Raw genomic sequence first — 26,906 nt, forward strand, 5'->3', positions numbered from 1 at the left:
AATGTGGATACTTGTAGTACATATACTTAATATAATTTTGATGTTTGGGACTCAATATTTTGTATGTGGAAAATGAAAAAATAGAATTAAAAATGATAATATAAGAATCATTTCATGTCCAGAAACATATAGCTTTCTGGAATTCCTTGGCAGTCCAATGGTTAGGATTCCAAGCCTTCACTGCCGAGGGCCCGGGTTCAACCCCTGGTCGGGGAACTAAGATCCTGCAAGCCCTGCTACCGGGCCAAAGAAAGAAACATAACTTTAAAATAACATTTTAAGGGGGAGTTCCCTGGTGGTTCAGTGGCTGGGACTCCGCGCTTCCACTGCAGGAGGCACGGGTTTGATCCCTGGTCGGGGAACTGGGATCCCACAAGCTGTGCAGTGGGGCCAAGAGAATTGTTTGTAAATGAATGATTAAACAAATAAATAATAAAATAAAAATTAAAGTAGCATTTTAAGTGCCTACCCTCAATTGAATATATTCTGTAGTTTCAAGGAAATCTTATTTAATTCTCTATTCCTCTACAGGAAATACTTAAGGTAGCTTCTCCAATTCTGATCATCCCTCAGTTATAACAGGTATGTTAATATCACATAGTAGTTTAATAGTAAATTAAATGTGGAGTTAATAAGAGCACTCATCGGAAAGGAACAGCAATTTACCAATACACTAAAAGTCTAAGGGCTCACTTGATTTCTTTGCTTGGCTTTTTAGCCCTCAGTGTGCACTTCCTGTTTGTGCTGGGACTGAAGTATTAACTGAGCTCATGTAGTTCTGAGGCTTCCTTCCTCAGGTGAAGGCAGCACCATGAAACTGGGCAATTTTAGTAAGGTTATTTTACAAATATTCAATGATAAACCAGTTGGAAGTGTTAAAAATGAAAACCTGTAGTCAACCCAGTGTAGTTAGACAAAGAGGGTAATATATCTGTAGTTGAATCAAAATTAAATGGACATTCTAATGGAAAGAGGCAATATATGAGAGAAGGAATGAGAGACAATGAGTTCTCGCCTATAACCTTGACTTTGGTAGGTTAAGGTGGGCATGAAAAAAGAAAAGGTCATTGAAAATGTACCAGTCACCTTTTTACACGTTTTGTTATGTAACAAGTATTCCTGAATTTTCAATGTCTTACAACAACAAACATTTATTTCTTCCTCATATGTATCATTATTCACCCCTTGCTTGTTTGTATAATTTGATTCTGTCATTCAGCATAAAATTTCAGTCTATCCAAGACCCTTCTTGCAGTAGAGAGAAGACAGGGTTATACGAAACAAACAGAAGATTTGAAAGCTTCCATTTAAACTTGAAACATGCCTTTCTACTCACACCAAATTGGCCCAGGAACTCAAAAAGCCAAGCTTGCCTAAAATGGGCAAGGAAGTGCAATCTTCTCAAGTGAAAGGAAGGGTTGCCTAAGTCAAATGGCCAAGACTGATACCAAAGGGCAGACATGTATGATCTCACAGAAAGGTGATAAATGATTGTAAATAATATTAGTATATATGATAACTGCAGCTTTTCTCAGAAACGATTTTTCCCTCCTTTGTTCACACTAAACAAAACTACTGATTATTAGGTAAAATAGGAAATAACACTATAGAACATGCAGACAAGGGTAGAAATGAACTATTACAAAAACTCTACAAAATAATACTTAAAAACTAAGATGAAATGGACTGATTCCATGAAACGAGTAACCTAAATCACCAATGTGAAACAGATTACTTGAATAACTACCTTGAATTACAAAGAAAATTTTAAATTTCAAAATCCCCACTACCCAAGAAAGAAATCTGCAAGCTGAGATGGTGACTGTGAGATCCTAGATAAACTACTCCATAATATGGCTGTTTCAGCATCTATCTGGTATAGTCTAGTGGCCTGCTGGGGCCGTGAACTGACATTAGTCTTTCCTTTGACAGCACATCCTAGGTTAACAGCCCAGGGTCACAGGGATATGACTCCCTGGACTGCCCTCGTGACAACCACGCTTCCCCATCACCCCCGGCCTTCCCCTGGTTCTTCTTTAAATCTGGCTCCCCTTCCCCCACTGAAGCTTAGTAATTCCTTTTCTTTCTGGTTTGAATTCACCAATTCCATTTAAACAGCCTATCCATGGACCCTAAAGAAGGTTTACGCCCCAGGTCCGGCCCCATGCTCTCTGCCTAGACCCTACCTGCACTTCTTACATGTTCCCTCCAGCTATACCTTCCTTGTAGCTCCTCCAGAATCTGTTAGTAATAAACGTCTCCATTTCACTTTCTCTTGCAGTCTTGCGGAGTTGTTGCCTAACTTGCAACACTCAGGGGCTCAACTTTACAAAAGGTAATTTAACAAAGTCACACCGATGTTATCCAACAATTCTATCAAGTTTATAAAGAAGAATTACCAGTAATTCCATACGATTTCTTTTTCAATTTTTAAACTTTTATTGGAGTATAGTTGATTTACAATGTTGTTTCAGGTGTACAGCAAAGTGAATCAGTTATACATATATCCACTTTTTTTGTCTTGTTTTTTCAGATTCTTTTCCCATATAGGCCATCAGAGTATGGAGTAGAGTTCCCTGTGCTATACAGCAGGCTATAAAATTTCTTTTTAAGACAAGAAAAGGAGGGAGTACTTGTCAACTCAATTTATAAGGCCAGTATTACTAGGATAAAAAACTAGACAAAGTTAATAGAAAAAAAAGAGAAAGTAAACAAAATGACCAATTAAAGCCCACATGAAGTTTCAAAAATTCATCATAGGGCTTCCCTGGTGGCGCAGTGGTGGCGCAGTCCGCCTGCCGATGCAGGGGACACGGGTTCGTGCCCGGGTCCAGGAAGATCCCACATGCCGCGGAGCGGCTAGGCCCGTGAGACATGGCCGCTGAGCCTGCACATCTGGAGCCTGTGCTCCGCAACAGGAGAGGCCACAACAGTGAGAGGCCCGCGTACCGCAAAAAAAAAAAATAATAAAAAATTCATCATAAAATATTACTAACAGAAATGAATCACAGACAGAAAGAATTCATATTAAAGATAATATAAATCAGGGAATTCCTTGGCAGTCCAGTGGTTAGGACTCGTCACTTTTGCTGCCGGGGCCCGGGTTCAATCCCTGGTTGGGGAACTAAGATCCCGCAAGCCACATGGTACAGCCTAAATAAATAAATAAATAAATAATAATAATCAAGATCACTTATCAAAGAAAAATACATTATTCTTGGTTGGGAACAAATTCTATGTGGAGGATACTGGGTGTCAGTTGACATACTAAAAGTAGCACAAATGTTATTTTCTCTGCGAGATCTTCTGGTTCTGAATGTGAACATACCAATAGGAAAGGGCAGCACAGCTTCCAGACACTTGGGAATGGAGATTCTCTCCCTGTCGCACACTATAATTGGAATTCTGCAGTCTATCTCATTCATCCTTATAATTTCTTTCACTTCACTGCATGTTTGTTCAATTCCACACACACTTGATTTTCAAGCACCTGACCATAGCCAAGTCCCACAAGAGAGATTTCATGTCACCATTTTGCCATTCCAGTTTTTTCACTGAACTAAAGCCCTGAAGTAAGTTTTTCTTCATATTTATAATGCACCTACTTTGTACCTGTCATTGCCTTATGGGCATTATCATGTCACAGAAGTCCCAAAACAACCCACTGATTTACATATCCCATGCTATAAAACAGGAGAAATATATGTGACAGAAAAAATTATCACTAAGGAAACAATTCAAAACATTTTTTATTACAGTAGAACACAACGTAACACATTGTGTACCAGCATAATTTGAAACTCAAATTTTAATAGCATTTAGAAAATTGCTCTTTGAGTAAACTGCTTAGTTATATTATCTAATAAACATTTCCAAACATTAATTTTATTAAACTAAGGTAAAAATATCTCTGACAAGTTATCCAAATAGGATTTTACAAGCATTTTCAAGAACCATATTGAACAATGGAATGTATGTGTGCTGCAGAGAAAGGAATGTAAGAAATTATTAGCATGAAGAAAAGTATGGTTTGCCAAGTCAAGAACTCAGGAATTTCAAGAGTAAGCATTCAGTGTTTGTTTTGTTTTCTTTTCTTTTGGGGTGAAGTAGAGAAGAACAGCTTTATTGCTCTGCCAGGCAAAGGGGCCACAGCAAGCTAATGCCCTCAAAACTGTGTTTCCCACCCTGGAGTGGGTAGTGAGTTTTATAGTAATGGTTCAGAGAGGGCGTGATCAGCTCGTGGGCATTCTTTTGATTGGCTGGTGGTGAGGTAAGTGGGAGTCAACATCCTCAACCTTCTCCTTCCCACCAGTCTGGGGTGTACATGCTTGTGGGTAGCACACGGTTAATTTCTCCCACCTGGTGGGGGTTTCAGTATCTGGTCTCTGGACTCACTGAGCCTCAGATTCTTTGTGTCTCAGCGCAGAAGGAATTCAGAGAGGGGTAAAGTGACAGGCAAGAAGTAGACTTATTAATATAGGACACCTGTGAGGGATACAAGTGGGTAGGCGAGGGGGCTCTGCCTCAGTGTTTTATCAGAGTCTGACTCCATTTTTTCTTTTCTTGTCTTTTTTTTTGGCTGTGCCATGCGGCTTGTGGGATATTAGTTCTCCAACCACGGACTGAACCCAGGCCCATGGCAGTGAGAGCTCGGAGTTCTAACCAGCGGACTGCCAGAGAATTCCCCTGACTCCATTTTTTTGATGTTTGACTGTTGACACCTCAGGAAAACCTCTTCTTATTCAGCCTATCTGGACAAACTGATAAAACAGCCTAAGGGCTCCTTCCTTTGAGAGAAACTGGACATTGAAACCGAAAGCTTATCCTCCAACAAGCCTCACCCAGTAATTAAATTTTCCTCTAATGTTAACTGCTCTCCCTTCAATTCCCAAGAATGAGTCTAATTTCTCATTAAACATAGATGCAAACATCACCAATTCACATGCAGTGGAGGAAGTGACCAACTTTTCCAACACATTGTTCCTACCACATAATCAGTCCCTAGCAACCTGTCACTCTCCTCTCTTGGCAAGTCCAGTCCCTTAATGTCCTTACTGCTCTGTTCATGGTCATCTGGTAGAGCATTCTGTCCTATAATGCACAGTGGCCTATCCATGGACCCTGAACATAACAAGCATGATGAGTCAAGGCAGTTTTATATTATTCTCTGCTCCTCCCTGTTGCTAATTCACAACTATTGAATTTGGTAATTCAGGGTCCTTGTTTTTCCAGGGAACACGGATGTGAATGAACCACACCTAATGAAGCTGGCCCCCTTATGTTACTGATTCCTTCCCAGAGACAATCATCAAAGGCCTGTAATGAAGGCATAAGATCAACAGACTTCAAACTTCAGGTTGAAAGGCATAAATAGTAATGTGGCTTTTTCAGTAAAATTCAATTAATAGAATATTTACAGTGAAGATAATTGGCCATTCGCATGTTATTCTTCCTGTCACATACATACCATTTCATAATTTTTAACATACTGTGACCTGTAATGATTCTAAGGTACATAACAATCTCACATTAATCCTGGAGAAACACTTATTCCTAGTATAGATTCTCTGATATGTAGGCTGATTTAAGAATGGCGCAAAAAATTTACCTAACTCATTACATTTGTAAGGATTTTCCCTCATATGAGATCTGTGGTGAAACCTCAGGACGCATCGTTTCATCAAATTCTTTCCATGTTCAGTAAATCTCTATAGTTTCCGACCTGTATGAATTTTATCATTACACTGAAGGTGTAGATACCTGATGAAAACTTTTACAACATTCATTACATTTGAAACGTTGCTCTCCAAACTAAATCCTCTGTTTCAGAAACTCCGTCTTTGGGTACAAGCCTTAGCACACATATTAGTTCGTGTGGTTCCTCTCAAAGACACATGCTGAGAAGTCTGGTGAATCGTGCAGCCAGGATAAAGCCTCTGCTCATACATTTTTAGTGTTTCTCTTCAGGGGGCTCTGCACTGTTGCCAAATGCTTGAACTCAAGGTAAAGGTTTTGCCACACTAGTTGCATTAGTAAGGGATAGTTCCAGTACCTTCCCATCTTGTGATTTTTGCGTAAAATCCTTACCACACACATAATTATCTGAGTGGTTTCTCTCCAGGATAAATATTCCAATATCTAGTGACAAGTGAGCACTAACTTTCAACTTTGCCACATTCGGTACATCTGTAATGTTCCGTCCAGTATGGATTATCTGATGATTGGCGGGATGTGAGCCCTGAGTAAAGGTTTTGCCCATTCATGGCATTTGTGAGGTAATCTCCAGAATGAATTCTTTGGTGAATGACTTGCTGTCTAAGGACTGGTCATACTAAACACACCTACCCGATGAAGGCTAAGATGTGAACAGTGAAGCCTAAGACGTGGACAGCTGCTAAAACCCCTGCTTAAAGTTCGTCATCAGTGTGGCTTACCTGACAGTAAGATAAGCTTCTAAGTACACTGACGGATTTTTCACACTCATCACATTTGTCAGGCAGCTTTCCAATATGAAACTTCGGTGCACCTTAAGGTATGAATTTTGACTGAAGACTTTGAGAAATTCAATACATTTCTAGAGTTTCTGTCCAGTATAGATTATGTGATGGTGAGGCTTTGCCACACTCATGACATGTGCATAGCTTCTCTCCACTATGAATCTCCCATGAATTTAAAGTGTCAATTTTGTTTTGTTTTGTTTTTTAAGGATTTTTAAAATATTTATTTATTTATGGCTGCATTGGGTCTTCACTGCCACACGCAGGCTTTTCTCTAGTTGCAGCGAGCGGGGGCTACTGTTCGTTGTGGTGAGCAGGCTTCTCACTGCGGTGGCTTCTCTTGTTGCGGAGCATGGGCTCTAGGTACACAGGCTTTAGTAGTTGTGGCATGTGGGCTCAGTAGTTGTGGCTCACGGGCTCTAGAGCACAGGCTCAGTAGTCGTGGCGCACGGGCTTAGTTGCTCTGCAGCACGTAGGATCTTCCCAGACCAGGGATCGAACCTGTGTCTCCTGCATTGGCAGGCGGATTCTTAACCACTGTGCCACCAGGGAAGCCCAAAGTGTCAATTTTGAGTGAAGACCTTCCCACATATATCACGTTAATATGATTCCCCCTTTGTATTTATTACCTGATATGTAGTGAGAGTTGAGATCTAAGTAAAGGTTTTTCAACAGTTTTTATCTTTGTAAGGTTTCGCTTTTGTATGAACACTCTGATGCTTTGCAAGGTATGCTTTTCGACTAAAGCAGCTGCCACACTCGTCACATTTGTAAGGCTTCTCTCCAGTATGAATTCTCTGATGAATTACGAGATTTGAATTCCGATTGAAGACCTTGCCACACTCACTACATTTGTAAGGTTTCTCTCCAGTATGAACTCTCCGGTGAATTGCAAGGTATGAATTATAACTAAAGACTCTGCCACATATATCACATTTACATAATTTCTGTCCTGTATGGATTATCTGATGTCTCCTGAGGTTTGAGCTGTGATTAAAGATTTTGCCACAGTCTTTACATTGGTAAGGTTTCTCCCCAGTATGAATTCTCCGATGAACTGAAAGGTATGAATTTTGACCGAAGACTTTGCCACATACATCACATTTATATGGCTTATCTCCTGAATGGATGATTTGATGTTGTATGAGGTGTGAGCCAAAATAAAAGGTTCTGCCACACTCATTACATTTGTAGTGTTTCTCTCCAGTATGAATTATCTGATGACTGACAAGGGTTGATCTAATACTAAATACCTTACCACACTCATTACATTTGTAAGGTTTCTCTCCAGTATGAATTCTCTGATGACTTGCAAGGTTTCCTTTTTGACTAAAAGCCTTGCCGCACTCATTACATTTGTAAGGTTTCTCTCCAGTATGAATTCTGCGATGTTTTGCAAGGTATGAATTCTGACTAAAGACCTTGCCACATTCATTACATTTGTATGGTTTCTCTCCAGTATGAATTCTCTGATGAACTGCAAGGTATGAACTTTGACTAAACACTTTTTCACATACATCACATTTATATAAGTTCTCTTTTGTATGGATTATCTGATGTCCAGTGAGCTGCAAGGCATGATTAAGGGTTTTGCCACACTCGTTATATTTGTAAGATTTCTCTTCAGTATGAATTGTTCGATGAATTGCAAGGTCTGAATTTCGACTAAAGACTTTGCAACATACATCACAATTAAGTATTTTCTCTTTTGTATGGATCAACTGATGCTGAGTGAGATTTAAGCCCTGATGAAAGGTTTTGCCACACTGATTACATCTGTAAGGGCTTTCCATGCATGCACTCTGGTCTTGTGTCAGTATTGAAGGATGTATAAAATCATTCTCATATGAATTAGAAATGGTGGTTTGGACAGTAGGAGAAGTTCCTTGAAGTGGTGAAAATGAGGCACTAATGCTGATACTCTTGTCAGCTTGATTAAATTCATCAATTTTCTCTTCACTTTTGAACATAAGCAGTTCATCCTGAAAGCTTAATGCCAGCCTGTTTTCAATAGGCTTGATTCCTGCAACACTTCTACCATGTCGATCTCTCTTATCAGCCAGCTTTTGATTATGGTTTACAGGCATTCCTTTATCATTTCTTTCCTCATCTCTTGGCTGAGACTCAAAGTCATGTACATTTTCCTGGATTTCCCTGAGGTAAAAAGGCTTGATTTTTTCATGTCTTCCCAATATCAGTGTTTGGAATACTTCTGCTCTATCAGTGTTTGCATTTAGTTGTAATTTCTTGATCACATGTAAGTGAGAGATATCTACAAGATATAAAGAACCATAAGTACCCTATTCATCCCAATTCATAAGTAAATAGTTCATGTTAAATACATGATATTACACCAAAATTAGTACTTACACAAAACAGAGTTATGAAAATTCCCAACCATGATATTAAAACCTTTACAAACACAAAAGGAATGATTCTTTACTAAAGATAAAGTGATCGAGGTAATTCCACTTAAATTTTGGGTACCCAATTTTCAAACAACCTATGATAAAAAACACTCACATTGAGAAAACTTCTGTTAGCTATCAAAGAAAGTGTATTTTTCAACCATGACACCAAAGCATATACCAATTAGCAGTAAACATACTGGTGCCTCGTAACTGAGGAGAAAAGAATATTATACTATACATATATTGTGCATACTTGTTAAATAGAAATGAATGCTAAAAAGACAGACAGTAAATAATTGTAACAGTAAATAATGCAAAACTAACTTATTCAATGTATAATCTCAAGGAGTGGCGGTTTCCAATTGGGAAACAAATATAGCATAGAGAAAATGGTGAATATGGTAAAACAGTATTTTAAAAAACAAAATGTTCTTCTAAAAACGTGCTGTAAATCTATGTACCCAGGAAGAAGCATAAAACATTCTGAAAGACCACCTTCTGTATATCACAATTAAATATCAATAAATGAAATATTCTCCAGTTATATTAACAGCCATTAAATAGAACAACTCCCTACCTGTTCAGTGCCCTAAAATATCCAGTTCATTGGCTCCAAAATATACGTAATGAAGAGAGAGCAATTTTTGAATTTATTTAACTAGGTTCATACAACAAATTGCAAAAGAAAGGCATACAATATATAAGGCAAAAAAAGGGACATCATAATAAACATGCCAGAATATTAATATATCTTTTTTATACAAAAGCCACTTTTGATTCATTAATATAAAAACAATGCACTATTTCTGGGAATTCCCTGGCAGTCCAGTGGTTAGAATTCAGCACTTTCACTGCCATGGGCCCGGTTCCATTCCTGGTTGAGAAAGTAAGGTCCCGCAAGCAGCGTGGTATGGCCAAAACCACAAACAAACAAACAAACAAAAAAACCCAAAAAATCCCCACTATTTCAAGCCGTCTAACATTACTAGTTTCTTTCGAAAGGCTTGAGGAAAGTTATCAGAAGTTTTTAAGTAAGGAAAGTGGAATCAGGTTTCTGTGCATGACCCCAACTGACGCAGAAAGCAGTGAGAACCATGATGTGGACCTTGACCAACAGACTGAGACAACATACTCTTAAGCATGACCACCCACCCAACAGCAGCAGAGGAGAGATTACAAAATACGACAACAAACATCAGGAGTTGAGAAAGAAAACTTCAAGGGAGATGCAAGAAGTGAGCTGGATAACTACAAAGGGTATTCAGCCACCTCTCCTGGAAATGGTTTCTGAGTCATCACAGCTACACAGAAAATGATTTAGGTTGTGTCATGAGACAGTTGTTCGATATATAAAGAGGCATTATTTTTACAGTGTGAGTGATGTGGAAGGTGGAGGGATGGGTGAAGGAGTGCTGCAGAAATTGGGAAGTTCAGGAGAATAACTTAACAATAACAATGGAAATAGGAAATAACAATCTTTCCATCCACATCAAGGTACCATGTAAGGAAAGGTCAGGACTGAGAAAGGGCCTGAGTGGAGCACAGAGTTTTTTAACTATGGGAGTTATACTATGAGTATGGGAAGAACTGAAAGAGATTTAAACACTGTAGAAATAAACTAACTTTAAATCTATTACACTATTTGCTATGCAAGGTATCAAATTCCAACAGCTGTATTTCCATGCACATATTCAATAAAAACATACACAATATTCAAGGAGATGGTGCAATAATGTTCTTAGCAGAAAGTGGAAGAAAAAACCAGGAGAAGACCAGCAGAAGGAGACGAACCAGTCTATTCTGTACACACACGTGCAGAACAAAGTAATCAGATCAACACTACTGTAAAGTAGGGAGATCCTGATTTCAGAATGAAGATCTCCTGGCTGGGTGAGCAGGGTTTGTATGGGGAAACAAAGATAGCAGAAAGCGTTTGAGAAAGCCTGAGCAATTTCAGGATAGGATCACAATAGTTAAGTAAGCAAAGAAAGCGAAAAGTATTACTAACTAAAATATAGATTACATAACATAATTTGGTATATAAAATGTTTATGTTAACACTCCTTGTTATTAAACATGACAGTGTTCTTTTAGCTGGCCTCTCTAAATACTGAAAATCAGATCATTAAATTTCTTAACACAAACTCTGCAAAGAAAAACAAAACCATGAGGAGTGATGTCAACAGAAGAGTAAACCAGAGGCACTCATTACAGCCATGAGGAAGCCAAGTTAAAAACAATAAACAAAAAAGAATTTGGGAAAACTCTACAAACCAGTAAAAAAACAGTGGGAGCACCCAGGCAATTGCCTATCCTGAAAACACTAAACCAAAAAATGTAGGAAAGTTCATGACAATTCCCTGGCCTGTGACTCCCCACCTCCTTCTTACATTGCATTGAGATTGAACTGGAAGAAGCCTCCCAATTACCAGAGGTGTCCTCATGGGGAAATGCTAAAAACATGATAAAAACACTCAGTAAACCAGAAATAGAAAAAAAATGACCTCAACATAGTAAAGGACATGTATTAAAAGTCCACAGGTAACATCATACTCAATGGGAATGACTTAAAGCTTTTCCTCTAAGATCAAGAAAAAGATAAGGACAGTTACACTCAGTATTTCTAAAAAAAAATCACTGGAATTCCTAGCAAGTACATGTAGGTAGCAGAAAAAGACATAAAAACAATTCCAATAGCAAAAAGAAGCAAAACTATCTCTTTTGACAAATGAAATGATCTAATAAGTACAAAACCCTGGGGAAATCCCTGGTGGTCCAGTGGTTAGGACTCCACGCTTCCTCTGCCGGGGGCCTGGGTTTGATCCCTGGTGTGGGAACTAATATCCCACAAGCCGTGCAGCACGGCAAAAAAATAAAAAATAAAAAATAAATAAAAACCCGTGAAGATTCTTAAACAAAAATTTGATAGAAATAATGAACTCAGAAAGATGACAATATATAAAATTGACAAACAAAAATCAATACTGTTTCTATACAGTGACAATAAACAATCAAGAAGGAAATTCAGAAAACAATTCCATTTACAATACCATCAGAAAAATAAAGTACTTGGCAAAACTTTACAGAAGGGAAGATATATGCACTATAAACTAAAAACACAGCTGAAAAATATTTGAAGAGACACAAATTAATGCAAAGATATCCCAAGTTCATGGATTAGAAATATTGTCAGTAGGTAAACACTACCCTAAGTGATCAACAGATTCAACACAATCCCTAATAAAATCCCAATAGTGTGTCTTGAAGAAACACATAAATCCATCCTAAGATTCAAATGCAATCTCAAAAGACACTCAATAGCAAAACCAAGGTTGAAAAGAATGAAGTTGGAGGTTTCACCACCATTTCAAAATTCTTAGAAACCTAAACTAACCAAAGCAGTACGGTCCTAGCATAAAGACAGAGAGAGACCAGTGGCATACAACAGAGACGTGAGAGATAAACTCTTGTGTATGTGGTCAAGTGATGTTCCGCAGGAGTATCAGAACCACTCAGTGGGGGAAGGGCAGTCTACTAAACAAAACGAATTATGGTTCAGATTGAAGGTATCACTGCACTTCATAAATTCCCTAATTTAGATGTTTCAAAATTAGCTGTTGATGTAGAAAGAATAGCACACAGGTGACCCCAAAATGGTGTCAACAACAGTTTACACAACAGCCTCACAAATATGAGGATGTGAACTTGGGCAATGTTATCCTGAGGAGAAATTCCTATTCACCGTTTACTGAGGGTGAAAGGGGATGGGCATAGTACATGTGAACACCACTATCACAGTGCCCTTGAGACAGGCTTTTGTGACACTGCTCAAAACCAGAAAAAAACCTGGAAAGATTTATCAGCCAGGCTCTGGTGATACTTTCTATCTCATATCATAGAATATGCAGACCACTTCACTATAGCTTTAAGTGGTGATTTTCTATATAGCAGGAAAATATTACAATATATGAGGGATAGTATTCTCATTCAAAATTATCTGTCACCCAGTAAACCCACCCTATAGAGAGTCCACCAGAAGTTGCTGATTAACGAAGGGTGGATTATCACACCAAAGGTTCTGGATAAAATTTCAGAGCCCAGTTCTCTGTATTTCATAAACAAGTTTCAGAGGCAAAATCACACAAACTTAGGAGAGTATGAAATCAGGAAGAGAATACATTCCCAGACTAGGTAGAGCAGTACAGGAGTGAAAAAAATAAGAGATATGTGTGTCAGATATCATAGAACCTTCAGATGGAACAATGTGCTCTAGCCACAGATGCCAAACTAGAGGCTGAAAGATACATATATGCTCCTCAGTAGGACTGGGGATCAAAGAGATGATCTCCCTGTCCACTGTCCTTAGTTTTCCTAAGTAATAATTACAGAAGATAGAACGCACCTCCCTGTTACACACAAGCCTGAAGAATGTGGCCAAAGCAGAACAGAAGAAATGCAGGAGGGATCTAAACAGGGAGACAGGGCTTGAGACAGCTCCATGCAGGTTCTGAGATGCCACATGGAATCAAAGAGCAGCCAGTGTCTCCCATCTTCTGATGAGGTCTCCTAAAAACATCAAATGGGGACGGAACCGGGAAAGGTTCAGGGATTGGAGTCTGCAGGCATCAGCTCTTATCTATGTGGACTGAGAACTGAGCATCCAATGGAATGAAGTCGAGAAGGAGAGATGAGGGGGCAAGAGGCCCCTTTGAAAAAGTCCACCTCATGCTCTGCTAATTCAAGCAACAAGAGCTCACAGAAACCAGATGGCAGAGTGTTGCAGATCATGATAAAGACCTTGCCTTTGTCTCTGGTGGAGCTGCAGCACCACTGGAGGGTGAAAGAATACATTTTACACGTGGAAGGACAAGAGGGATAAGTTACGGAGAAGAAAAATTTCCTCTGAGAGTTCAAATAATAAGTAAATTTTTGTATTCCCATAGAACTCTCTGATGAGGGGAAAGACTCCAAACACTATTAATAATGAGGCTTCCCCTCGGCGCTTCTGAGATCTGACCAGTGTTCACACTTTGATACATCCCCAAAGGTATTCAGATCAGTCTTCACAGCCCAGGGCTCTTTCTCTTGTTACAAAGTGGGTAAAATATTCAGATAAGAAACAGAAATTCCTCCACATAAGAGGAAGGAAACATGATTTGCTGTGGCTTTTCCAGAATCCTGGTCTCTTGCTCAACTGAGAACTGAGGTGACTACAGATGGAAACAGAAAAATATTTCAAAAAACTGACCTGCTCTTTACCTCCTGAATACACAGGGAACAGTATAATGTGCAGAAACGTAGCTCTTTTCCTAAAACTCCTAAATCAAAAGCGCAGGGGTAGGAAACAGGAAAATGGGTATATTAAAAGTTTCCCATTGAGCTTTATATACATGTAAGCTCTGGAACAACTCCTGATGTATCACGAACTGGGCAGGCCATCAGAGGAAAAGGTAGATTTAAACTCCTGAGGCTGCATCCTGAAGCTTTCCATGTCTGAATCAACAAGGATTTCAGATCAGTCAAGCAAAACAGGGGCTCCCAGGAGGCACACAATGGAAAATGCAAAGATACATAAGGGCAGATCCCAATTTCTGGAGGGAAGTTATCCTCACCCAGGGAGACCAGGTTCCTGTAGGTCTCCAACATCACGTCCCTGTACAAGGCCCTCTGAGCAGGGTCCAGGCATTCCCACTCCTCCTGAGAGAATTCTATGGCCACATCCTTGAAGGTCAACTGTGCCTGAAATGAAAACACATTTCACCAAGGGGCCATGAGGAGAATTCTTATTTTCACACAAAATGAGAAGAGGTGAAAAGATCAAGTTGAAGTATGTATTCTGACAGATCCATATAAAGGTATCTGGGGAAATTATGGGTCTCTAATTTTAATTTCTTATGCTTTTTCATAGAGATTATGATAACCTGTAATCAATGTGTATTTTTCATTTTTGTGGACAATGCATGAAATACATATAAATAAAATTCAACAATGAGTTCTCTATCCAGAAGTGTTAGATTATGCCTTACACACTGAGTGCTATTCAAAATCTAGATGAACTACACTATGAGTGGTGGCTTTAGAGATGACTAAGTCCACAGTGCTTTAAAAAAGAAAATCAAACTCTTAAATTACAATGACAATAATAACAGCAATGACTAAAGGTGTTTGAATACTTCACAGATGCTAAGCATTACTCTAAATGCTTTATAGATATGAACTTTTTTATCAACATTGTAGCTCAGTAGAGAAAGATCTGTTCCCATCCTGCAGAGGAGAAAACTGTCAGAGACATTTGGAGAAACTCAACTTAGTTCAAGCTAAGAAATGATACAGCAAGCACCTGAATTAAGGTGGATGCGCTCTTGAACTGAAGATAAAGAAGCAAAAACTGAAGTAACAGAAGAGCTTTCGAAGCACACGGCCAGAGGATTCTCCCAGAAAACTTGAAAGAAGTTGAACAACATGAAAGGCAGTAAAAGGTCATTATAGATGTAGGCACGTGTGCGCGACAGACACACATACACACACACACACACAACATGTTAGTAATCTTACTAGTATCTGAACCATTAACAGGATAGTGTAGGAAAAATTCAAGGCCATGTAATATATTTATGATATAATTTCAACTGCAATAAAATACAGTACATAGTTATAAAATTCTGATGTCTTTTATCAAAACCATGGACTTGCACATCCATGAACTCATGGACACACAGGTAAATGCACAAATAACTGAAACGAGAGAAGTTGTCTCTGGATATATTATTGCATGATTTTTTTATCATCATTTTTATTTATGTGAATTTCAGCATCTTTGGAACAATGAAAATATATCAACTGTATTAAATGGTACTAACATGAAAAAAATAGGATCCTTTAACTGCAATCTCTATTGAATACCCATATATAAATACAATTTAAACCACAATATTGACATAGTAGGTATTAACAAATGCAAAGCAGAGTTTATTTCTGTATTCCACACATAAAACACTGACTCAAAATCAGAAAAGTTATTACTATTATACATTAATTTAAGAGACTAAGAAAAAAATTATCACAATAGTGAAGTTAAAAACTACTCAGAGAGGGCTTCCCTGGTGGCGCAGTGGTTGGGAGTCGGCCTGCCGATGCGAGGGACACGGGTTCGTGCCCCGGCCCGGGAGGATCCCGCATGCTGCGGAGCAGCTGGGCTCGTGGGCTATGGCCGCTGGGCCTGCACGTCCGGAGCCTGTGCTCCGCGATGGGAGAGGCCACAACAGTGAGAGGCCCGCATACCGGGAAAAAAAAAAGCTACTCGGAGAATTAAATATCATGACTAAAAAGAATACGGAAAAAAGTATATTGTGGGCTTCCCTGGTGGCGCAGTGGTTGAGAATCCGCCTGCCAATGCAGAGGACACGGGTTCATGCCCCAGTCCGGGAAGATCCCACATGCCGCAGAGCGGCTGGGCCCGTGAGCCATGGCCGCTGAGCCTGTGCGTCCGGAGCCTGTGCTCCACAGTGGGAGAGGCCACACAGTGAGAGGCCCACATACCGCAAAAAAAAAAAAAAAAAAAGTATATTGTAATTAAGGAAGAATATTTCACCAAACAGCATGATTAGAAGGAAACTTGATGCATTCCCTCTGAAGTTACAGTGGAGTGAAGGGGGCTGGCCAGGGCACCTGCCTTTCACCAATGTACAGTGTGCCTGAGCAAGAGCCATTAGAGGCGGTAACAGGAGGAAAACAGAGGGCAACAGACACAAAGAGAGTGTGCCAGAGAGTTGGAACTGTGAACATTCACAAATCTAAGGACATAGAAATCTAAGAACAGAGAAAGGATGTGAAAAGATAGTCCATCCTAAAGAGAACAGGGGTGATTATATTACATCAGAAAAAATAAAGACAAAAACTGACACAAGAGACAAAGGATATTATATAATGATAAAACAGTCCATTCACCAGGAAGATATAACAATTATAAATATATATACATCTAACATTAGAGCTTGCCCAAATATGAAGGAAACAACAGAAAGAGACAACAGCAAAATGTCAGTATGAGACTTCAATACTCTAGTTTTATCTACACATGGAAACAACTTAAAAGGAAACAGAGAACTTGAACTACACTAAATAACAATTGTACCTAAAAGACATGTACAGAACACTCCACCCAACACCAAAAAACATCCTTCTCAAGCAAACATGAAACATTCTCCATAACAGACCACAAAACACAGCTTAGGCCACAAAACAAATCTTAACAAATTTAAGGAGACTGAGATCTAAAAAGTATCTTCTCTAACCACAATGAAATGAAACTTGAAATAACAGAGGGAAAACAGGAAAACCCCCCAAATGTACAAATTAAACAGCTGATTCTTAAAGAAGCAATGGGCCGGGCTTCCCTTGTGGCTCAGTGGTTAAGAATCCGCCTGCCAATACAGGGGACACAGGTTCGAGCCCTGGACCACGAAGATCCCACATGCTGCGGAGCAAATAAGCCTGTGCACCACAACTACAGAGCCCCAGCACCACAACTACTGAAGCCCGCATGCCTAGAGCCCATGCTCCACAACAAGAGAAATCACCACAATGAGAAGCCCGCGCACCGCAACAAAGAGTAGCCCCTGCTCACCACAACTAGAGAAAGCCCACACGCAGCAATGAAGACCCAACACAGCCAAAAGTAAAATAAATAAATTTTTTAAAAAAAGAAGCAATGGGTTAAAGAAGAAATCACAAGGAAATTGTAAAAATATCTGAATGAAAATAAAAACACAACATACCAAAATTTATAACAGGCAGTCAAAACCACAGTAAAAGGGAAGTCTACAATGCTAAATGCTTACAACAAAAAAGGGGAAAGATGCAAACCCTGTACTGCTGTTCAAGAATGTATGGAGAGCCATTAGACAAGAAAAAGAAATCAAAGTTATACAAATTGAAAAAGAAGTAAAATTACCTTTTTCTCTAGGTGACAAGGTTTTACATGTGCAAACCAAAAAGGCTCCATGAGAAAACTACCACTTCAAAACACAACTTCAAGGACTTCCTGGTTGGTCCAGTGGTAAAGAATCCACCTTCCAAGGCAAGGGACTTGGGTTCAATCCCTGGTCAGGGAACTAAGATCCCATATACCACAGAGCAACTAAGCCCACGCACCTCAACGAGAGAGCCTGCGTGCCGCAAACTACAGAGCCCACGCACTCTGGAACCCGTGTGCCACAACTAGAGAGAGAGAAAAAAAAACCCGCACGCCACAACTAGAGAGAGAAGCCCATGCACCTCAACGAAAGACACTGCACGCCACAACAAAAGATGCCGCACGCCTCAATGAAGATCCCGAGTGCCACAACACCTGATGCAGCCAAAAAAAAAAAAAAAAAGAAAAAACAACTTTGGAAAAATTGCAGCAGGGAATTCCCCAGCAGTCCAGTGGTTAAGACTCTGTGCTTTCACTGCCATGGACCTGGGTTCAAAACCTGGTGGGGGAACTAAGATCCCACAAACCGCAAGGCATGGCCAGAAAGGAAAAAAATATCAGCACACAAAAATCAGTTGCCTTGGTATACACAATATGCACAATGAACAAATTCAAAAGGAAGTTAGAAAACAATACTGTTTACTATAGCATCAAGAGACAGACTAGGAAAAAATTACCCAAGGAGGTGAAAGACTTGCACACTGAAAACTACTAAATGTTGCTAAAAGAAATCCAAGGATATACAAATAAGTAAAAAGACACCCTGTACTCATGAATTGGAAGAATTAATATTCTTAAAATGACTTTATTACTGAAAGTGTTCTACAGATTCAATGGAATCCCTGTCAAAATTTCGAAGGCAATTTTTGCAGTTAAAAAAAAAATCATACTAAAATTCATAGGGAATCTCAAAGGATGCCCAACAGCCAAAATACTCTTGAAAAAGAAGATGGACATCATTTTCAGATTTCAAAACATATTACAAAGTAATCAGGATGATGTGGTACTGGTATAAGCACAGATACAAAACCCAGTGGATACCAGAAATAATCCAGTGAATATATATAAAATGTACAGCCAAGGGTGCAAAGACTACACAAAGGGGAAAGGACAGTCTCAATAACAAATGATGCTGAGCAACTACATACATCCCAGCAAAAAAATGAAGATGGAACCTTACTTGCATCAAAGGTAAAAAACTTCTGTATCACAGGATACAATCCACAGAGTGAAAAGACAACCTCTGTGGAATGCAGGTGATGAAAGTGATTTAAAGAATTTCCCACTGTCAGAGATTTAGGTTGATTTCATAGTTCAAACTCAAGAATAGACTAAAACATTCCCTGGTGATCCAATGGTTAGCGCTTGGTGCATTCACTGCAGTGAGCCCGGGTTCAATCCCTGGTCGGGGAACTAAGTTCCCACAAGCCTTGGTGGGGCATGGCAAAAAAAAAAAAAAAAAAAAAAAAGTTAAAAGACAGAACAAATTACCTCTTACTGGTCTGTTTTCCAGATTTTACGAGATACTGTGCACATTAACGTCCAGCTTCTTTATCCTGCTTGACAGACAGCAGACAGTGCATCCTGATGGGGCCCTAAGCAATCCCTGCTGTCCAGTATCACTGACACCATGTCTCCAATCCATGGGTGTGAAGCCCTGCCCAGGACTACACCCAGCGGAGCCTCTTCAGAAGTTCCAGGTCACTAGGTCATGGGGAAATGGGATCTAAGTGGAGATGACAGGCCCTGAGGGAAGGACCCGAGTGAGTGTGAATGTACAGGTGTCAGGCAGGATAGTTCAGAGTCAGAGATTAGCGAGTCCAAAGAAGGGCATTTCAGGAAGGACAGACAGAAGAAACAACTGAGAATATGGCTTTACCTGAGAAAGAGCCATTCCAGACTCCTTTTCTTTCCTCTCCCTCCTCTTCTGGGCTTCTTCCTCAGACAAGAGTCTTTAGAGGTCGATCCTGAAAGTGGAAAACAAGCTGTTTAATGCTTAGAATCAACACACCCCCTTCCTGAGTCACCACCACACGCACAGGGAAGCCCTCAGCATGGGGAACAGACGGTCCTCTGCTGCCCACTGTCCCAGGAGGGACTCGGGACAATAACTCCCACACAGAGACCAACCAGTGAGTTTTCCCACCCTTTCCTTCAGATCAGGCTCCCCTCCTGGTGAGGCCCTCACGTACCCAGCAGCAGCGGGCACCTCAGCTGGACCCGACGATCCCCTGCAGGTCACAGACCAGCCCTGATCCATCCCCACGCAGAGCAGAGCCCTCACCCTCAGCCCAGATCTCAGCCCTCAGGAACGGGGGGACTCAGAGTCACGATGCTCAGTGAGGGATCCGGATTGGAACATCCTGGGGTACCTCAAATATTGTTGAGGTTGGACCCCCACACTGACAGTATGAAGAGGAATCCCTGGTCAGAGGGTACAAAACATGTCTGTACAAAATTCTTCATCGATCTAAGGAAATGCCTGGGTTGAGCAGCACTCACAGGAGGCAAGCCCAGCACAGCCCCCACCTGCTTTTCATTTTCCAGCTTTACTGAGGTCTAACAGATGTATAACAATGGTGTACATATGAGGCATCCAATGTGCTTATTAGACGGATGTATACACTGTGTAATATTCATAACAGAGTGCTTTACACGTCCATCAACTCACAACGACCATTTTATTTCTGTGTGCTAAGAACACTGAAGTGTTACTCTCTCAGCAAATACCAGATATATAGAAACACAGTATGATTAACGATAGCACGATGAACATCAGATGAACATGTTGCAAATATTTACCTAAATATAATGATTTCATTTCCTTTGGCTATCTAGACAGAGGAATCTCTAAATTGTTTTCCGTAATAGCCATATCATTTACATTCCCACCAATGAAGCACAAGCGTTCGTGTGTGTGTGTGTGTGTGTGTGTGTGTGTGTGTGTGTGTGTGTGTGTGTGTGTGTGTGTGTGTGTGTGTGTGTGTGTGTGTGTGTGTGTGTGTGTGTGTGTGTGTGTGTGTGTGTGTGTGTGTTGAGACAGGGAGAGGGCCGTAGAGGAACCAGCACTGGCCTAGCAGCAAGAAAGTAGCGGCTACACCTTCCCAAGAACGTGCCTCTGTATTACTGATCACTGTGGTGTTGCTGGCCCTCTGATTCTTGGAACAATCTCTCCCTACATTAAAGAACTTAATGGCCCCTCTCAGGTTCTGTCCACAGAAACATACCTAGCAAAATCTCCCTAATGAAAACCTTCTGCCGTTTGAAGCTTACTACTCATAACTTCCCTTCTGGACTCAAATGAACTTACAAACTTTCATGGGGTCCAACATAGTCTCGACAAAACCCATAATGATCAACTCATCATGCTAGAAAATACCAGAAAACATGCCAAACTCTAATAAATCATGCCAGAGGGAAAAATACATATAAGACACCCAAGGAACCAATAGATGCAAAATACCATATTTTCATTCACAGTAACCACAGCCCAAACACTGTCATCTTCAAAAACTACACATAAAAGAAAGATGTTTCCAACGATGCACATCCCCCAGTGAGACCCAAACATCCCCCAAGGCAACACTCCAATTCCCCTTTCGTTATGTTTCACAGTGCAACTGAAAATTTCTTTATCTGCGACACAAAATACTAAAAAGTACCAAAGGTAAACAACAAACTGACCTCCATATTAAGTCTAAAAACTGCACAATGATTCCTCTCTTTCTCTCTCCCTTTTTTTCTTCTGGAGCAGGAAGGATTTATTACTTGCAGCAAGTAAGGAGAACACCAGAGATCTTTCCCAAAGCAGTATCCCTGCACAATGATTCTTGACCTCCCAGAATACCCAAAACAAGTCACTTGCGGAGTGGATGCTGTAGGGCACCCTCTAGCTCCATTGCCTGCGGACAAGGCACCCATCCTCCTGCACCCAAAAATCCCTGTAAGCTCAGCTCAGGCCACACTTTTTTTAACCACAATGGAGGAAAATGTTTCTCTTTGCCTAAAACCACTGCCTTCATTCCTCCTCATGTATGGCCATGAAATACCAGATTAAACCAATGCATGGAAACCTCAGTGTCAGCAGCTATGTCCCAGGGAACCTGAGCTAAGACACTATGGCACCTCAAACCATGCAATGCACCCACAACTACCCATAAACCCAATTCCAGGTGCTCCAGCCAGAACTGACACATCCCTTGTCAGGAGTTCCACACACCCCTTGAGCCCAAAAGGGACAAATGCATACACCATTCATTGGGCTCATCTTGAAGCCCACACTTGCTGCCATATCCCTCCTGCAGGCTCTCCTCCAATTTTCCCATTGTTCTCCCTCTCCTCATGGGCAAACAGGGCTAAAGGACAAAAGTACATCTCAGGAAAGCCATCGCAACAGGAATACACACAAGCTGCCACTGAAAGGACACTGGGCATTCAATATGCAGGTCAACAAAGTTGGCCCTCCTGGAAAAACTTAGGAGAAAGTAAGAATGTTACGGAGTCCAGTTACAAAGGACATTTGAATGCAGTGTGGGAGACTCAAAGATAGGCGGTCCCCAGATTTCTTGTCCCCAAGACAGATGGTCCCCAAGTTTCTTCTCTCCTGTTCTCCAAGCTCACAGGCAATTAAAAGATACCCTAACTCTCTGAGGGAAGTCTCCTTCATTCCTCCTTAGGTTCTGGACTTTGGCCCACAGTTACCACAGTGAAATCACTACCCCTGACTCGGAGCAGATGAACTGCTGGAAGGCAAAGCTCCTGTCCAAGGAGGCAACTGGTCCCTGGATGTGCACAGCCTGGAACACCTGGGAGCTACAGTGGAGCAGTGACACAGCACACTAAACATGGGGACACCTCAACATACTACATGAGGACATCAGTTCTGTAGGGATTGTTAGCACTCCCTGCATCTTTTTGCTCTTATTTTGAGTAATTAAGCAGCCATATGGGGTAATAATCAATTAGAGTTGAAATGTCCAGAACAAATGTAGGAACCATCCTCATCACCTACCGTGTTCCCCTGGTCTCCCCTGAGGATTATTCAGCCCAACCCACAGCCCCAGCCACTAAACACATCCCCAGAGGGAGATGCCGCAGCTATCCAGGGAAGAAGAGGAACACTGTGCATCCTTCAATGAACGGAAAAGGAAGAAGACTCCAAATAATCAATGGAGAGGGGCATTTCTGTTGAAGGTGATTGATACAGAGGCAATAAAATGTGACACAGATAGTCAGGAGGAGATGGCGAGCCCTCTCTGAGCCTAGACCTGAAGGGAGACAAAGGGCCTGTGCTATGGTGACTTCAAGGCAAAAGGTAAGAACAGGAACTATGATGTCAGATAGAAATAGTTTTTGTTTGGAAACAGACAAAAGGTGAATGTGCCCAGGGTAGAGTGAACCATGAGAACAGGGTCAGCTCCCAGGACGAGGCTGGAGACACTGGCAGGGCCCTGATGACACAGGGCTGAGCAGCCACAGGGAGGAGCTGGGATTTGTCCTGAGGGCAAATAAGAGCCCGTGCAGGTCTGAGTGCCAGAACTGGCATAAACTCTCCTCAGATTTATACTTAATGCAGAGAAATATTTCTGACTACGGTCACTTCTACTCCGAGCCTGTGGGAAGACAGGAACCCATATACAATTCTAAACAAAACTAGACACTCTCTCCAAAAAGAAGACAAACACAGACACACACCCAATTTGGCCAACCACTTCAGGGTCAGTGTTACTCTGACTGACAGTTTCTGGTCTAGTCTCTCATCTCCATGTTACAAGTGGGCGCCCTGAGGCCCAGAAGGGAGACTTTTCTGAGAAAGTCCTGGTTGAGTGAACAGAATCAGGTGTAACTGAATTCTGAAATGAGATCCTGAGGGGTCGGTGGGCAGAGTCTGCCCTTATCGCCTGTCCCATTTAAAACACCATCTTTCAGGTGCCTGATCAAAGGAAACTTCTCTTTCAATGTCTGATCACACTGTCACCAAACAGGTAATTTTTCTTTCCAGAAAAATCACAGTAAAAGAATTTAAAAATAAACAATTGGAAAAGCATAGCTGCTGGTGCATAAAACATTGCAAGCGTTCAGCTTAGAAACAAGATCTGAGCAAACTTCTTCATCATGAATAGAGGAATAAAAGGGGAAAAGGAATATTAGACTAACTGGTTAAACTAGGTTTTGACTGTTAATATAAAAGATCAATGACATATCTACCAAGTACTCATCAAAAGAGTCTAAAATTATTTACTAGTTACCAAAGAACTTTACCAGTATACAAAGATAAAGCAGGGGAAGAACTCAGGTGTCAATTATATCTGAATAAATAAAATGAATTTGTGAATTTTTTTAATCTGAAGATCCTGCTGTCAATGTTTTAAAAAAAATTGAGGATTGGGGCTTCCCGGGTGGCGCAGTGGTTAAGAATCCGCCTGCCAATGCAGGGGACACGGGTTCGAGCCCTGGTCTGGGAGGATCCCACATGCCGCGGAGCAACTAAGCCCGTGCGCCACAACTACTGAGCCTGTGCTCTAGAGCCCGCGAGCCACAACTACTGAGCCCGCGTGCCACAACTAATGAAGCCCGCGTGCCTTGAGCCTGTGCTCCGCAACAAAGGAAGCCACCGCAATGAGAAGCCCGCGCACCACAACGAAGAGTAGCCCCTGCTCGCCGCAACTAGAGAGGGCCCACGCGCAGCAGCGAAGACCCAACGCAGCGAAAAACAAATAAATAAATAAATAACAAAAAAAAATCGAGGATTTATCATATTTAGAAAAGAATCACATGAGTAGAATACATAAGGCCACCAAACTTATTTCACAAGTTAGTAATTATTTGCAGGAAATTAGATATCTAATGCACTAGGATATATGCAAAGTTAAAGGCAAGACATAAATGTAAAGAAACCAGAGAGAAGAAAGTAAGTCCCTTACAGAAAAACAAAATTTTTAGTGTTTCTTTAAAGAAGCACCATGTAGTGAAAGTCAGTCATTTCCTGCCCCACTAGTCTCTCCCCTGTCCTCTACCACCAGGAAATGGAAGGGGGTGACCCACAACTGCCTGAGTCAACTCACCGCCCCTTGGCTGAACAGGGATTGCAAAGGGAAGTTTTCTTGTCATACAAACAATTACAAAATGCACAAATCTTACAGTTTTGCAATACAAATCCTCACCTGTATAATTTAAGCAAGCAACATTTCAATTTATTAGAGTCTAAAGCCAGAAGTCAGTATATCATAACTTAATCGTCCAAATCCAATCAACTCACCCCCAACCTGGACCCAGTCTGCCCTCTACCTGCACTACTATGTGTTTCCATCTTATTGTCTATTTCTTTCCCTGTTTCTGTCTCCTTCTTTTTGATCTTATCTACTCCCCTGGTGCTCCTGCTGGCCTATCCATACATTTCTGCCTCTTTCTTCCCCCAGCTCTACTCCCTCTCTGCCCGGCCCGTGACACCCCTTCTGTCCCTGTTACTCTCCCTTCCTCCCCACTCTCCGGCACCCCAGGTGGCTGTGCTTCCTTTCTGCTCTCTCTCTTCCTCTGCTCTGCTAGCCACAGAAGTCCTCTGCTTCTCTCCCAGGACCAGGATGCCCTGAAGGCCATGGTTCCACCGTTTATCCTCTCCCAGATTTTCTGTGCAGTGCCTCACCACTGCTGCCCTCCCTACTACCACTGATCCAGGGCCTCTCTCTATGTTGCTCTGCAATCCCTGGAGATCCGGCGTTTTCCTTTACTTCTCGATTTTATTCACCTGCTATTTTCAAGGCTTACTTAGTCTCTTTCATTTCACTGTCTCTTTATAAGCTCTTCAGCCATCCTCTACGTCTCCATCCGCTCTCCCTCATTCTTTCCACCCTGTCAGCTTTTCTATTTCTCTCTCAGTCGCTCTGTCTCTGCTCCTCCAGTTCCCCCATCGCCCACATATTTACAGAGACCGAGACGGAATAACATGCCGCCTACCGGAAGAGTCCATTCTCCAGCGGGGTGGAATTTCAGACGGAAGAACACTGGGTGTCACATGGCTGGCCCAGGTCACTCCCCGCCCCCCCACGCCGGGTGACGGGAAGGGCTGACTACGAAGGGGAGGCCGGGGGAGCAAGAGGACCGGCCTGAGGAGACGCGAAGACAGAGGCGCTGGGAGGGAGGGAGGGGGTCTCAGGAGAAGGGCGGGTTCTGAAGAATGCCAGGACCGGGGAGAGGATGTGGGCTGTCCGGGAGCGGGGCGGCCGGCGCTGCCCTCCAGGGGCCGAGAGGGCGAGGCTGGGGGGCGCGAATCCACCTCGCGGAAGGGGACGTTACAGGCGGCGGGAAGGGACGGAGGCAGTAATGGATTTTAAGCAGGAAAATGTCGCGAATGGAGGTGTCTACCTGGACCGAAAGCAGAAAAGCCAAGGGCACCGGGACCGGCCTCAGAGCGAATTCAAACCCAAAGGTAAACATGCCTGACCTGAAACGGCGACGTCCGGATTTACTGGGAGCGTAGGGGCGGGTGCTGAGATTTACGGTCCTTGGTGACCCCCCACACTCTGAAGATGGAGAAAGGGGGGCCGCGCGGCACAGAGTCACACCAGAAAAGAAAACTTACTCTCAGCTGGGTGACCTTCTCTCCGCGCTATCCGCTTCCGCTTCCGTTATTAACGGCGCGAGCGCGGAGTTAGAAGCAGGGCTTCTGGGGGCGGGGCTTGGGCGGAGCGCTAGCGGCGAGGGGCGGGGCGAGGAGGGAGCCCCTTTCAGTCCAGGGAGCGCAGTTAGGCGGGGCAGGAGGCGGCGAGGGGTAGGTTGGTCCCTGCAGCTTGAAACTGCTTGTTTTAATTTACTGTTTGTTACAGTTTTAAGGCAAAAGCTTACCGTTGCTTGGGCCAGTTATATCGGAAACTAAGATGTTTCCTCCTAACGAGTCGAGAATGGTGTCAATAAAAAGCTGTTTTTGCCAGCAGTTAGCTGGCGTGTCTAAGTGAATTGATAAATGTATATGAGATAAAAGGTTCCAGGTAGGGCTTCCCTGGTGGCTCGGTGGTGAATAATCCGCCT

The 26,906-nt window shown here is 41.8% G+C and overlaps 2 protein-coding genes across 2 annotated transcripts in view; both read right to left on the reverse strand.

Moving 5' to 3' along the window:
- Positions 1-4,545: 4,545 nt before the first annotated feature.
- Positions 4,546-26,505, reverse strand: LOC138842429 (zinc finger protein 665-like). Its single transcript, XM_070044275.1, has 4 exons — positions 26,461-26,505; positions 19,762-19,849; positions 14,521-14,647; positions 4,546-8,769 (listed from the first exon to the last, which is right to left on the reverse strand). The coding sequence occupies exons 2-4, from the start codon at positions 19,774-19,776 to the stop codon at positions 7,166-7,168; spliced, it is 1,746 nt and encodes a 581-aa protein (XP_069900376.1). The 5' UTR covers positions 19,777-19,849; positions 26,461-26,505; the 3' UTR covers positions 4,546-7,165.
- LOC115847704 (zinc finger protein 665-like) overlaps positions 8,644-26,906 on the reverse strand; it is a 40,756-nt gene continuing 22,493 nt past the window's right edge. Inside the window, exons 7-8 of the mRNA XM_030847815.3 lie at positions 19,762-19,849; positions 8,644-8,769 (exon numbers count right to left, since the gene is read on the reverse strand). The gene's annotated coding sequence lies outside the window, so the exon portion shown is untranslated. The remainder of the gene's footprint in view (positions 8,770-19,761; positions 19,850-26,906) is intronic.

This window comes from Globicephala melas, chromosome 19 (assembly GCF_963455315.2).
Source record: "Globicephala melas chromosome 19, mGloMel1.2, whole genome shotgun sequence".
Lineage (NCBI taxonomy): Eukaryota > Metazoa > Chordata > Mammalia > Artiodactyla > Delphinidae > Globicephala > Globicephala melas.